This window comes from Erinaceus europaeus, chromosome 14, assembly GCF_950295315.1.
Source record: "Erinaceus europaeus chromosome 14, mEriEur2.1, whole genome shotgun sequence".
Lineage (NCBI taxonomy): Eukaryota > Metazoa > Chordata > Mammalia > Eulipotyphla > Erinaceidae > Erinaceus > Erinaceus europaeus.
Window position 1 is genome coordinate 24,476,270 of NC_080175.1, and position 13,499 is coordinate 24,489,768.

The window sequence follows — 13,499 nt, forward strand, 5'->3', positions numbered from 1 at the left end:
TGATGACCATTTTGCTGATTGTGCTTCAACAAAATGGAATCACATGCTTCCTCTTCTCTTGACTTTGACCTCTGGGGCTGGCAGATAGCAATCAAGGTCATCCCTCATTGTGTAAGATTTGCCTGAGTTGCTTACAGGCCTTGGGAAATAACAAAGTCAGGCCCTTAAGAATCCCCACGGAGGTCAGGGAAGTAAAGTAGCTCAGAGGCACAGCCATGCCTCAGGCCATGGGTTCACTCTTTGCATTACATAACAAAAATAAAACCGGAATAGACTGTCATAAATGGTGGAGTGGTTCTCTGGTCTCTCCTTTCTCTCTAGAAAAAAAGAGAGTCCCAGTGAAGACTCTTCCACCTTTTACTTCACTTAGAGTCTGGATTCCCAGCCCTAAGAGGTGCTTCATGGACAAGGCATGCAGTGATGGAAAAGTTCGGGAAAGCTTTTTTCTTTGGGGGGGGAGGGGGGTGTTCCATGCACATAGCAACCCTCTAAGACAGGTAGAAAAGAGAGCTGTTACTTTTTCCATACTCCAGATTTCACAGACTTGCCAACCATAGAGCCCACTCCTAACTATCTCTGTACAACCCCCATCACTGTCCCAAGAGCCTGACTCTTGAAAGGCAGGCTCACTGCTTCTGCCCTTTGAATTCTGGGTCCATTTCCAGTCTGAGGTGCCTGCCTGCTCAAGCTGTGAGGGGAACATCTTATTCTGAATAGACCTTATTCCAGCCTCACTAAACTGCAGCCTCTCAGACAGCCACAAATGAGGCTCATTCATGGAGTCCCAGCTCTCTCTGAAAGTCAACATGGGACAAGAAAATAGATGCTCAAGCCTCCAGGGCCTCTGTGAGGAGACTGATGTTTGGTGCACCCTGCATGATTCTCCTTCAGTTCATCAAACTGCCTTTTAGCCTGAGGGTTAGAGGCCCAGAAATGGGTCTCAGAGGCAAACACAAGTCTTGGAAAGGATTTATTGGGCCACTAACTGATCTTGGAGATGACCACTCTTTTTCTCCTCCACCCCAGGTGAACCAGGAGCTCCAGGAAAAATTATGACTTCAGGTAGGCCAAACCTAGAGGGGTCTTCTGTCTCCTGTCTTTCTCTGTACTGAGTTTCAGTCCTAATTCTGCCTTATTGATAACCCCCTCCCACCACCACCAAGAAGCACCAGTCTGTATCTGAGGAAGTGGCATGTCAGTCTGAATTCTTGGGGTCAGCAGTGAGGCAGATGGAGGAAGTTAAGAAGGAAAGAAAGGGGGGGCCAGGTGGTGGTGCACCTGGTTGAGCGCACATGTTACAGTGTGCAAGGACCCAGGTTCAAGCCCCTGGTCCCCACCTGCAGGGGGAAAGCTTCACAAGTGGTGAAGCAGTGCTACAGGTGTCTCTCTGTCTCACTCCCTATCTCCCCTTCCCTCTCAATTTCTGACTGTCTCTATCCAATAAATAAAGATTAAACAAGAAGAAGAAGAAGGAAAGAAAGAGAAGCTGATCCAGCCTGGTTGGTCTACAGTCTGGCCTGGAACTCAGCACCTCTGAGGGACAAGAGTGGGGCTCAATGTTCTGTGTGCCTTCTGTTTCCAGAGGGAGCATCGACCATCACTGTCCCAGGTCCCCCGGGACCTCCTGGAGACATGGGACCACCAGGACCTCCAGGTGTTCCAGGTCAGTCCTTTTTCTTATTTTCCCCCAAACCAGCAGCAGGCCTTGGTTGCACTGACTATAGCAGTCTCTGCTCAAATCCTAGAATCCAGGGCAAGAATCTGGAGGAAGGTAAAGAAAGACTGAGAAATACCCCTCCCAGAAAGTCTAGCCAGCCCTTCTGATGACTCAGCAAATAGCCCTGAAGCACTGAACCACCATCCTCCCAGCAACAGGCCCCCAAGGCACGAATAGGGACTGCAGCAGGTGGACAGCTCAGCTAAGGACACTTGACTAGGAAGCCACAGAGTCAGGGTCTGCCTCCAGGTCCTGAACTTTGACCCAAATTGTTTGGGAAGCAATTTGCTAATGTGTACCAAGGGCATAAAAGCTAGGAACCTCTTTGAAGAAAAGATTCCCAATTGTGCAGCAACAGTGAAAATGCTACAAAATTAGGAAGAAATTTGGTGGGAGATAATACTGTTTCAAAGAACAGGATGTGGGATCATATGTGCTTTGTGATTGCAGCTGTATTTTTACAAAAGCCAAAAAAAAAAAAAATGCTGGCAGGAAATAAGATGTTTACAAGTTAAAGACTCATAGATGATATACTGTTTTCTGTTTTCCAAAAATACCTATTTTCTTTAATTATTATTGGCTAAAAGTTAGTGAAATAAGAAATAAGCGAAATACGTGATTTAATACAACCCATGCAAGTATGGACCAGCCGTTCCTGACAAGCTCCAGCTAGGGATAGGGGGGAAGAGAGGCGGGCCTGAAGGTGCTTAGAAGACGCCAGTCATTGAAGGGCAGTGTGAGAAAGGTCAGCCCTGCCCATCTCAGGGGCCCCAGAGCCCCAGAGGTATGGCTCACTGCTTTCAGATAAGCAGGCTGACCTCTTTCATGCCTAAAGCCTTGTTTATACTTGGGCACCTGCCTTTGTTTTTCAGAACTACCTCTAGAGGTGTCTTAAGCCTTTCTTCCCCAACCCATTCCCAGGTCCTGTCGGCCCAGCTGGTCTCCCAGGACAGCAAGGTATGTGAGGTTGGGAAAGAAAACCTAGCGGTGGGCCAGGTGGACAGAGGGCTCCCTTCGCAGGGTGGAAATAAGATGAGAGGCATGCATACGGGGGAGGCGTGAGGGTGCAGCACCACTTTGCAGCATGGGCCTTTCAAAGCCTCAACTACAAGAGACACCTCCTCTCACCATCTGTGTGTCTCTGAGAAAGTAGAGGAATTGAGATTCTGTGGCCCTCTGGTCAAGGTTAAGCTCAGCTAATTTCACAGACTTCAGGCTTCTGGACATCAGACTCTGATAGCAGTGCCATGGTTGATAAATTTATCCAAATAGGTTCAAAACCCATCAACTTTAGCCCAATATCCCCAGCCCTTATCCCACACCCTCACCTCCCCTCTCCGTGTTAGGAATGTAGACCTCAGTCTGGTCACGCCCACCCGCCCGCAACCGCAGCTGCTACTCATGTGACCACGCCCTTCCTTCTACTGGCCACGCCTTCCCTCGCCAGACCACGCCCCCGCCACTTGTGCCCACCCTAACCCAGTGTCCTCTGCACAGGCCCACGAGGGGAGCGAGGACTATCCGGCGACTCATTCTTGAGCAGCAGCACCTCCATCTCAGAGGTGCTGGCCGCCCGTGAGTAACCCTCTTGCTCTCCCCCTGGCATGTGGACTGGGGGTGGGGGGTGGGAGATGGCGGTGGCAGCTGCATCACTAAGCCACCCCGTTGTCGAGGATGACCTGCTCCTCTGAAAGGCAGAACAGCAGAGGTTCTGTCCACTGTGGGGGGTGAGTCATTGGGGGAGGCAGCTGCCAGAGAGGCTCTGGGCATTCCAGGAGGCCCCAAGTGAGCTGGACACTGCCACTAACCCTGGCAATAGTGCCACACCACTGCCTGCTGGGGCAATGACAAGAACCCTGCCCCAGAGGCTGAATTCTGGGTGCCCTGGCTTCAGAGTCCATGGAAGAACCCAGGTCAGGAAGCCCAGAGCCTCCCACCTGGGTGCCTGCACCCTGGGCAGGCCAGACCTGCTTCCACCAAGATTGCTAGGCACCTGTCTTCTTGCTTCTGTTTTACAGAAGCAGGAGCTGAGTTTAAAACGGGTGGAAAATGTGCCTGGAGTCACCAGCTAGCAGTGGTGGGGCAGAGATTTGGAGCCGGAGTCCCTGACACAAAAGCCCTGTCATTCCCTATCACCCCTACTCTCAAGTCATGTCAGGTGGCCTGGCAGCTGCTGCCTGGCTCTGGGTGAGGGGCACCAGGTCCAGTTGTGGGTATGAGCGCAGCCCAGGTACCTGGCACAGAGGAGCTTGACTCAGGGTGAGGCTGGCGGAGGACAGCTTTGGAGACAGCCTTTACTCACTTCTGCCTTTTCTCTACAGAGGGTCTTGATTTACGAGGTCCCCCAGGCCCACCTGGGCCACGTGGGCCACCAGGTGAGCCTCTCAGGAATCTCTGGAAATTGAGGAACTTTGAGGGGTAGGGACACAGGCTTTTGGTAGAAAAGTTGACCCCCTGCTCCAGGGCAGATCCACTCTTGAGCTCAGACCACCTTCTCCTCATTCTCTGCCATAGGACCAGCCATTCCAGGCCCACCAGGACCCCGAGGCCCTGCAGGTGAGAACCAGAGTGCCCCAGAGGAGGTACAAGAAAATGGGGCTGGAGGCTGGACTGGCTCTTAGGAACAAGCTGCTCTACCCCTTCTCCTGGGTAGAGAGTTCCTGGCCTACTTCTGGGTATTAACAAGCCTTGGTGGGTTCTCTTTTCAGGGGAAGGCTTGCCAGGCCCACCAGGCCCACCAGGATCATCTCTGTCCAGCTCAGGTAAAGTGGAGCATGGTCGCATTGTCCTCCACACAGCTCCAACCCCAGTGCATGCTGTAGCCACAGGCTCATGATCCTTCTGGTCTGTTCGCTAGGCTCCTTCCAGCTCCCCACGGGAGAGTGTGTCTGCACAGACTCCCTGACGCCTGCTGCATATGACTGAGCACACGTGCCAGCCAGGCACATGCCAGCCTGGGGGAGGGGCTAGTTTTGCTCTTCCAAACTGACTAGGGAGACTTGCTTCCTGTCCTTGAGAGCCCTGGATCTGATAATAAAATGAGACAAAGGTTGACAGAATAACATAGAACCCTGTGGAAATGACTTTAGAGCAGACTTTATTCCAGAGCTCATCCCTAGTGAAAAATTCATCCATCCATTTACCCACCCATTCATTATCTATTTTTGTATCCATTCATTGAACGAGTATTGATTGACCATCTAAATACTATGCTAAGTCCTGTTAACTCATAAATAGCACTAGGCTTGCACTCAAAACTATTCCTTTCCTCTGCAGAGACCTTCTTCTCTGGCCCTCCAGGCCCCCCAGGCCCCCCAGGCCCCAAGGGAGACCCAGGTGAGCAAGAGGTCTATACATGCCCCTGATTACACTACTGGGGTCTGGGGGAGTCGGGGTAAGGCTGCTTGGGCTGGGGCAGTTTTCATCCCCCTGCCTTATACCACGAGGAGCTCAGCAACCTGGAGTGTGGGCATGGGGGGAGGGATGGGGGCCGGGAGCTCTAGAACAATCCCAACTTTGAGTGGAGAGATGTGGAGGGAGAAAACAGCTGACTCTCCTGCTCTTTCCCCTTTATATGTGGAGCAGGCGAGCAAGGCCTTCCAGGCTTCTCCTCAGGTAAGTAAGCCTGAGCCCCTGTTCCTCTGCCAGCTCTGACCAGAGCCTCCCCGGTCCAGGCTGACCACACTGTGTCTGCCATTGACTTCCAGGTTCCAGCAACTTCAACCTGCAGGGACCACCAGGCCCACAGGGACCTAAGGGTGACAAAGGTCCGTGAGGGAGTGGCCAAGAAGGTGGCAAGGAGTGGGGGGAAGGCTGCCTCCTCATGCTCAAGTAAAGGGCAGTGAACATTTATTGGTACTCAAGGCTGGTGAGGAAGAAGAGGCTTGAGGACAGGACCACAGGCCTCCTGGAGGGAGGAAGGGACAAGGATGTAGAGACACATTCTCTACCCAAAAGGAGCTTTGATATAAAGAAGCAAGACTAAGAGACATGGGACAAGTGTTGAGCCACAGGCTCATAAATGTGGTTGGGCTTAACCCAGGGAGGCTTCCTGGGTGAGGTGATGCAAACAAGCAGTGCTTTTTGTTTTAAATTCTAGGTGATCCTGGTGTCCCAGGAGCTCCTGGCATTCCTGGTGGTCTGGCTCAAGGTAAGAACCAAAAGTCACTGAAGTTCCTCTCTCCTTTTTGAAACAAGGACATCCATTCATCCATTCGCCCAAGATTCAGCATGATGAGGTAGCTTCTCCACGTATCAGATCCTCAGGCTGCCTTTATAGTTATGGGGTTGGGTGGGAAGATCCCTTGATAATAAAGATGATGACTAAGGCCTGTGAGGAATGATGGGCAGACTTGACCACAAGTGTATTCAGAGCCAAGGCAGACCATGTGTGAGCAGGGCACTGGGGGAGAATGGGGTAGCCTGGGGGTGTGCCTGGCCCAGGGCCCCTTCTAGTCCTGGCCTTTTTTTTTTTTTTGGCTACTGTCCTATTTCTCTCATGAGAACAACCTCCCTGTTCAGACTGTGGGGGCAGTACCTGTCCAGTACTCGGTCCAACAGTACTCTGTCCAGCCCTGAGTTGGGGGAACCCAACTCAGGAAACTTTCCTTTCACAGGGGGATCTTCGAGCTCCCTGTTCCTTCAGGGCCCACCAGGTCCCCCGGGACCTCCAGGACCTCCAGGCTCCATCAGCAGCTCCGGCCTGGAGATTCAACAGTACATCTCTGATTACATGCAGAGTGAGTGCCCGGGGTGAGAGGGACAGTGTGTGTGTGTGTGTGTGTGTGTGTGTGTGTGTGTGTGTGTTCATGTTTTAGGGGATGGCAGTCAATGCAAACCAGATCTCCCACATCTAGAGCCAGGTCTGCAGGTCTGCAAGTAGCCCCCAGACCCTACTTTGTCCCAGTAGAGTTACACACACCCACATGCTCATTCATTTTTTTTAAGATTGATTTATTTAATTACTTATTATTTAGTAGAACAGAGAGAAATTGAGGTGGAAAAGGGAGATAGACAGGGAAGGAGACAGAGAGACACCTGAAACACTGCTTCACCATTTGTGAAGCTTCCCTGCTGCAGGTGAGAGTTGGGGTGGGGCTTGCACATGGTAGCGTGTGCACTCAGCCAGGTGTGCCAATGCCCAGCCAGCCCCTGCATACTTCTTGTTCTTATGACCTTTTGGTACAATTGAACAAGTCCAAGATTTTATGGTTTTGTGAACATGTGCTCAGCAGGGTGCACCATGGCCAGTCCCCCACATGCTCTTTCAATAACACCCACACAGATGCACACACACACACACACACACACACACACACACACACACTGGTGTGTTCCCCAACCTTCTCCCTGTACCCCTGTGGATATGAAGGTGTGATTTCCACAATGATAGGCACCAGCCTTTTTGAATGGACAGCTGACTGGACCCTTACTGTCCTCCAGCCCTCATAAACCATGACCCAACCAACACAGGCCTCTGCCTCAGTTTCTCCATCTGTAGCAAGGAGAAACCAGACTCCCTGCTAACCCTGCCTTAGACCGAAATGTGGGTGAGGGAGCTTCAGGCCACTTTGTGTGAAGGATCTGCCCTCTTGGGGACAGATGTGACTTTGCTTGCTTTACTGGCAGGTGACAGCATTAGGTCTTACCTCTCTGGAGTTCAGGGGCCCCCAGGCCCACCTGGCCCCCCCGGACCTGTCACCTCCATCACAGGGGAGACTTTCAACTACTCAGAGCTGGCCAGCCTTGTCGTGAGCTACTTGCAGAGTAAGCCTCTCCCCATATAGTGCTCCCACAGTCCACTTCTGCTCCCCAAACCTCGTCCCTTAATGTGTTTGCTTTGGTCCTCTTCTGAAAGGGGTTGGTCAGTCTTGAGTTCACAGTCATCAGCCTCTGGGATCTAGCTCCAGGGTTTGTTCCACTTGGGGACAGAGGCCATACTGCAGGGCATGTTTGGTGAGCTGTCTTAGGAGAGACCAGATGGCTTAAGGTTATGAACAAGCTTCCCTAGGTTGGCTGCATCTGGTGGAAACTAGGCTAAAGCACACTCAAAGACAGACATGGGGTGAGCAGCTAGCATAATCGTTATGCAAAATGACTCTCATGCCTGAGGTTCCAAAGTTCCAGGTTCAATCCCTGCACCATCATAAACCAAAGCTGAATAGCACTCTGATAATAATAACAATAAAAAGCATTGTTACCAAACTCACCCAGCAAGTCACCTCCCACCCTTTCAAGCTTTTTAAATGTCCCCTCCACCTCCAATTGTTGAGACCCCTCCACCCCCCATGAAAACAGTGGCCAGAGTCTTGAACAGAGAAGCACTAACATGGGGTGACTTTCTCCCCCACAGCCTCGGGGTATAGCATCAGCTCCTCGTCATCATCCATCTCCTCTCAGGACATCCTGGCTGCACTGCAGAGTGAGTCCCAGGGCGCTGGGGAGCCAGGCTGGGGCTGCCAGAGTGGGTCCGAGCTAGCACACTGTCTCCTTCCAGGGGATGAGGTGCGGCAGTATCTGCGACAGTACATGGCCGGCCTGCAGGGGGGCTCTGGGCCAGTGGGAGCTGGCGGGGAGTGGCTGCTACAGTCCCTGGACTACTCGGAGCTGAGCAACCGTATCCTCAGCTACATGTCCAGTGAGTGAGCCTCTCTCCTGGTTCTTGGGGTCGTTGGGAGGGTGAGGATTTGGGGCTGGACTGGCCTGATGTGACCCTCTCACATCCCCCTCCTTTGATGTCTCTCCCTGGCCCCCCACCTCACTCTCAGACCCCACTCTGTCCAGATTGCTCCCCTCAGGCCAGGCCTCCCTCTGGCTGCTCTGCATACATCACCACTTAGACCTTTTCCTCAGGTGCAGGAGTCAGCATTGGGCTGCCTGGGCCCCCAGGGCCCCCTGGCTTGCCGGGAACATCCTATGAGGAGCTCCTCTCCCTGCTCCAAGGTCAGGCTGAGAGCCCAGGGGGACTGGAGCAGGAGGCATAACCCCTCAGCCCAAGCCATGACTCACTCCTCCTCACTCCTCCTTGGTGTCAGGGTCTGATTTCCGTGGCATCGTTGGCCCACCAGGCCCTCCTGGGCCTCCAGGGCTCCCAGGCAGCACATGGTCCAGCATCAGCGTGGAGGACCTCTCCTCGTACCTGCATAGTAAGGCCAGGCCAGGGGCTGGAGCCAGGCCTTGGGGCCCTGTGGAGAAGCAAATCCATACCAGACTTCTGGGGCGTGTACAGGGATGGGTCCCAGGGCCCTGGAGAAGGGCACACTTGCTTCTGAGGAGTCTCAGCCCTGGGTATGGGAGGCAAAGGTGGGGACAGTACTCCCTGGGGCAGGCCTCAGAGAAGCCAGGATTTCTTCTTTCAGTGGCAAAAAGACTGAGAGCAGGGGACAGGACTGGTGTGTATGGGGGGGTCCACAATGGGCACGGGGTGGCCAGTTGGGGACAGTCACTCCACAGAGGCCAGAGTAAGCTCTGGATCCTGGTCTCCCAGGGTTTGGGTCCGGGCACAACTCAGCATCCCTGGAGGCCCTGAGCTCTCTCTTTCCCTTTCTTCCCCCTCAGTGGCTGGCTTGTCATCCATCCCAGGCCCTCCAGGCCCTGCTGGTCCTCCTGGTCCCCAGGGCCCTCGAGGGCCTCCGGGGGTCTCAGCAGCTCTGGCCACTTATGCAGCTGAAAACAGTGACAGCTTCCGGAGTGAGCTGATCAGCTACCTGACAAGTAGGTGCCCCCTCGTTGACCTTGCTTCTCTCTGTAAGAGGAACAGCAGGTGCTTAAAGGAATCAGGAGACCAATCCCTCCCCAATGATGCCAGCTGGAGAGACCCAGTTTATCCCACCACACATGCTCCCCTCAGTGTAAGGGCCTGGTAGCTCAGCTCTTGAGATCCTGGGAGAGACCTCTACCTGCCTACCAGGCCTGAGCTCCCCTTAATGTGGCTTCCTTCCCAAAGGTCCCGATGTCCGAAGCTTCATCGTCGGCCCCCCAGGCCCCCCAGGCCCCCAGGGGCCCCCTGGAGACAGCCGCCTGGTGTCCATGGATGGCTCATACAGCCAGGGGAGCAGATCGTCCTCCCACAGCTCATCAGCCAGCAGGGACTCCTCCTACAGCACTTCCATGGGCATCGGAGGAGCCAGCGCTGGCTCCCTGGGTGAAGGGGGTGCCTTTGGCCTGGGCCTGGGCCGAGGCTATGGGGCAGCAGAAGGTGGCCTGTATGGTGGCAATGGCGAATCGTTCGGGGCTGGTTATGCTGGAGGTCTGGATTACAATGAGCTGGCTGTTCGGGTATCGGAGAGCATGCAGCGTAAGTGGGGTATATAGGCTCAGTGTTGTGGGGGGAGTGACAGGACTTGGAGAGATTGGGGGGCATGTAAGCATCTCAACCTCTAGGCACCAGAAACTCCACTTATTTTTGGAGCAACAAGACTGGAATCAGCTGAGCAAGGATAGAAGATAGGAGGCCAATCTAAGTCTCAGTTAGCTTAGGTAAAGAGCCACCCATGCGCTGTACTAGAACCTGCAACACAAGGACCAAAGCATTTGGGGCTCTTGATATCCTGTTTTTCCAAGTCTTTGTAATTAGGATGATTCTCTAGTGGGTTGGTTGGTGGCGAAGAGCGCCTTTCTCCCAGGGCCAAGTCAGTAGCACATGACAAAGCCTTTGCAGGTAGCCCACTGTCACCGAGCCCTGTGGTCAGCAGGGGAGCATGGAGGAAGCTAGAAGGGCTTGGCCCTTGCTGTGTTTCATCTAGCTTAGTTACAGTGGGACTAGATGGTCAGCAGGCACTGCATTCCCACTGTGGAGAAGGGGCAGAGAAATCCCTATTTTCTGCACTCTCACTCTGTTTTACAGGCCCTTGCTGTGTTTCATCTAGCTTAGTTACAGTGGGACTAGATGGTCAGTAGGCACTGCATTCCCACTGTGGAGAAGGGGCAGAGAAATCCCTACTTTCTGCACTCTCACTCTGTTTTACAGGCCAGGGTCTGCTGCAGGGGCTGGGCTATGCTGTCCAGGGCCCACCAGGCCGGCCTGGGCCCCAAGGGCCCCCTGGCATCAGCAAGGTCTTCTCTGCCTATAGCAATGTGACTGAGGACCTCATGGACTTCTTCCGAAGTAAGGGCATGTCTGTCTGGATTGCTTTTCCAGTCTAACTTGCTGTTCCTCTCCTGTGGGGTCTGTTTTATAGAAAGCAAAACCCTTCCAGATATTAAAACCTGACATCTTGAAAAATCTAACACATTCTAAATGTTGGTTTCCTCTTCCAAGTCCCAACTCTACTATTACCTACCCATGTCCTTTGAATAATTCACTACTTTCCAAGGCTTGGGTCAATCATGTATCTAAGACCAGTTTCCACTGTGTGCCCCACCCCAACCTGCCCCTTGCAGCTTATGGAACCATTCCAGGACCCCCTGGACAGAAGGGAGAGATGGGCATCCAAGGACTCCAAGGTCAGTGATGACAAGCCGCCTAGGGAGTCGGGTGGTAGCACAGTGGGTTAAGCGCACTTGGCACAAAGCGCAAGGACCAGTTTAAGGATCCTGGTTCGAGCCCCCGGCTCCCCAACTGCAGGGGAGTTGCTTCACAGGTGGTGAAGCAGATCTGCAGGTGTCTATCTTTCTCTCCCCCTCTCTGTCTTCTCCTCCTCTCTCCATTTCTCTCTGTCCTATCCAACAACTATGACATCAATAACAAAAACAATAATAATTACAACAATAAAACAACAAGGGCAACAAAGGGAATATATTTTTTAAAAAATTTAAAAAACAAACAGCCACCTCAAGTTGAGGAAACAAAACAACAGAAGCAGCTCTTGTCAATGTTTTAGTGAGAATCTGTGCTCTTCTAGCCTCCTGACCCCAGCTACCTTCTTGCCTTCCAAAACATACCCCCTTATCTGTCCTCCCAGGTGAGCGGGGACCTGCTGGACCACCAGGTCGACCTGGGCCACAGGGCCCTCGAGGACAAAAGGGAGAAAAAGGAGACAGAGGTAAGCTTTGGCTGCCAGTTTCTGTAATGCTAGGAGGCCAACACTCAGTAGATAAGCACAAATTTGTCCCAGAACAAGCTTGAAAAAAATGAAAGCAATAACTAAGGGCAAACACTGGCAACAACACAATTGACAGAACCATGAAATGAACAGCTAGGGAGGAATGGAAGAGAATGTCAGTGTAGGGAAGAAAAGGAAAAACCAATCTGGTAATTTAAAGGAATTAATAGTCTTACAAAAGAGTTCATCTTTCAAGTCAGTTTCCCAATGGTTGCAGTTGCCATAATTGCCCAAGCTTAAGTAAGTTGCCACAGGCCACAAGAAATTGTTTTTTTTTTTTAACTTCCTTTTCATCTTCTAATTTTTAGGTGACCAAGTCTACTCTAGGAGAAGAAAGAGAAATGTTGCCATCAAGCCTTGAGTGGTCTTTGGCAGGACAGCACCCTGGATCAGTTCCAGCAATGACTTATGGCAGTGAAAGCCAGAACCTCTAAAACATGTGATCAAGCATCTATAGCCAAATAGTCAACTAGAACACCTGATGTAGTTTGGAAATACATGTATGAGAAAGGGAGACAGGACAACCAAGGAAACACAGTCTGAAAGAGCTTCCTTGGGTGGGAAGAGTAGTTGTAGAATGAGACCTACTTCTCTGCTATCTGACCCTGACTGAGCTCCTTGGCTTCTTTAACATTGACTCCAAACCCCAGCCTAGGAAAGACAGTTACATAAATATTAACTCAAAGAGTAATGAGACTTGAAGATGGAAGCTGGGGGTGGGCTTGTATCCTGGTTACTGCCACGAGATTGGACAACCAGCTCCTTTCTCTCCTGTTCACCCTGCACTCTCTAGTCACAGAAGCAACTCTTGCAACAGAAACAATTAAGACATTCACTTCCCCTTAAGGTGGTGATAGGGCTACTAGTAGTTATTTATCACTGCATATCATGTTCCCAAATGCTTAGAAAGTTTGACTGCAGGTATGATTTGTATCGCTAGGTCTGTGCTATTATATAGATATTATAGTGAACTAGACTACAGCAAAGGATGAAAGGGAGGAGAGGGAAAGATGTCACTTCTGTTCCGCACTTAGGAAATGGCAGGGGAGACTGAGAGCTGTTTTAAAGCACTTTCAATGTCTAAAGGCATTTGTGTGGTCTGTTAGATGAAAAGTCATTTCAACTGTAAGACTTGCAATTAAAGAGTTTTTTTTCTTAACTATCATTCTTAATGAGAAGTATTAACTGCAATAAAGAAAGGGAGTGGGGTGGGGGAAAGCATCTTGGGGCTAACTGGTTTTGACTCTATCATTATTGCACATAGAAGAAAACAAAACTGGCTGTATTCTGAAAACACAATCTCTGGCACCTTATTTAGTCATCAGGATCTTGAAAGGCAGATCTTTATGTGCACTACTAACTCAATCAGCATATTGCAAAGCATCTGAGAGTTTATCCTAAGCATAAGTCACTTGGATGAAAGGCATTTGCAGCAGATAGGCAGGAAGATTATTTACAACTAATGTAGTGACTTATTGGGCCAAAGGCATTATACTTGTAGGGCAAGTAACAATATGACTATCAAAACCATTATTCAGGAAAAATGCACAATCAAATGGCCATGGAAATTCATAGTAAAATCAAACTCAAAATCAGAAAAGCCTATAGTTAGCCAACTTGTGGATTGTTACAGCTATGACTTGACAACAGAGTAATTAAAAGTGGAGTTAGAGGGGTCTGGCAGCAGCGCATCTAGTTGACCTAAGCATGTTTCCATGCATAAGGATCCCGGTTCAAGC

At 51.3% G+C, this 13,499-nt stretch overlaps 1 protein-coding gene across 3 annotated transcripts in view; it reads left to right on the plus strand.

The window, feature by feature from the left end:
* COL17A1 (collagen type XVII alpha 1 chain) overlaps positions 1-12,919 on the plus strand; it is a 50,909-nt gene extending 37,990 nt beyond the window's left edge. For all 3 annotated transcript variants that reach the window (XM_060171375.1, XM_060171376.1, XM_060171378.1), the window contains 23 exons: positions 1,027-1,062; positions 1,583-1,663; positions 2,639-2,674; positions 3,215-3,292; positions 4,039-4,092; positions 4,232-4,273; positions 4,426-4,479; positions 4,994-5,053; positions 5,303-5,332; positions 5,425-5,484; positions 5,817-5,867; positions 6,334-6,456; positions 7,346-7,483; positions 8,070-8,138; positions 8,214-8,354; positions 8,570-8,659; positions 8,752-8,862; positions 9,275-9,430; positions 9,663-10,013; positions 10,686-10,823; positions 11,099-11,161; positions 11,620-11,700; positions 12,069-12,919. In XM_060171375.1, the coding sequence (XP_060027358.1) occupies positions 1,027-1,062; positions 1,583-1,663; positions 2,639-2,674; positions 3,215-3,292; positions 4,039-4,092; positions 4,232-4,273; positions 4,426-4,479; positions 4,994-5,053; positions 5,303-5,332; positions 5,425-5,484; positions 5,817-5,867; positions 6,334-6,456; positions 7,346-7,483; positions 8,070-8,138; positions 8,214-8,354; positions 8,570-8,659; positions 8,752-8,862; positions 9,275-9,430; positions 9,663-10,013; positions 10,686-10,823; positions 11,099-11,161; positions 11,620-11,700; positions 12,069-12,121 (2,096 nt within the window). In that variant the 3' untranslated portion in view covers positions 12,122-12,919. The remainder of the gene's footprint in view (positions 1-1,026; positions 1,063-1,582; positions 1,664-2,638; positions 2,675-3,214; positions 3,293-4,038; positions 4,093-4,231; positions 4,274-4,425; positions 4,480-4,993; positions 5,054-5,302; positions 5,333-5,424; positions 5,485-5,816; positions 5,868-6,333; positions 6,457-7,345; positions 7,484-8,069; positions 8,139-8,213; positions 8,355-8,569; positions 8,660-8,751; positions 8,863-9,274; positions 9,431-9,662; positions 10,014-10,685; positions 10,824-11,098; positions 11,162-11,619; positions 11,701-12,068) is intronic.
* The last annotated feature ends 580 nt before the right edge of the window (positions 12,920-13,499 follow it).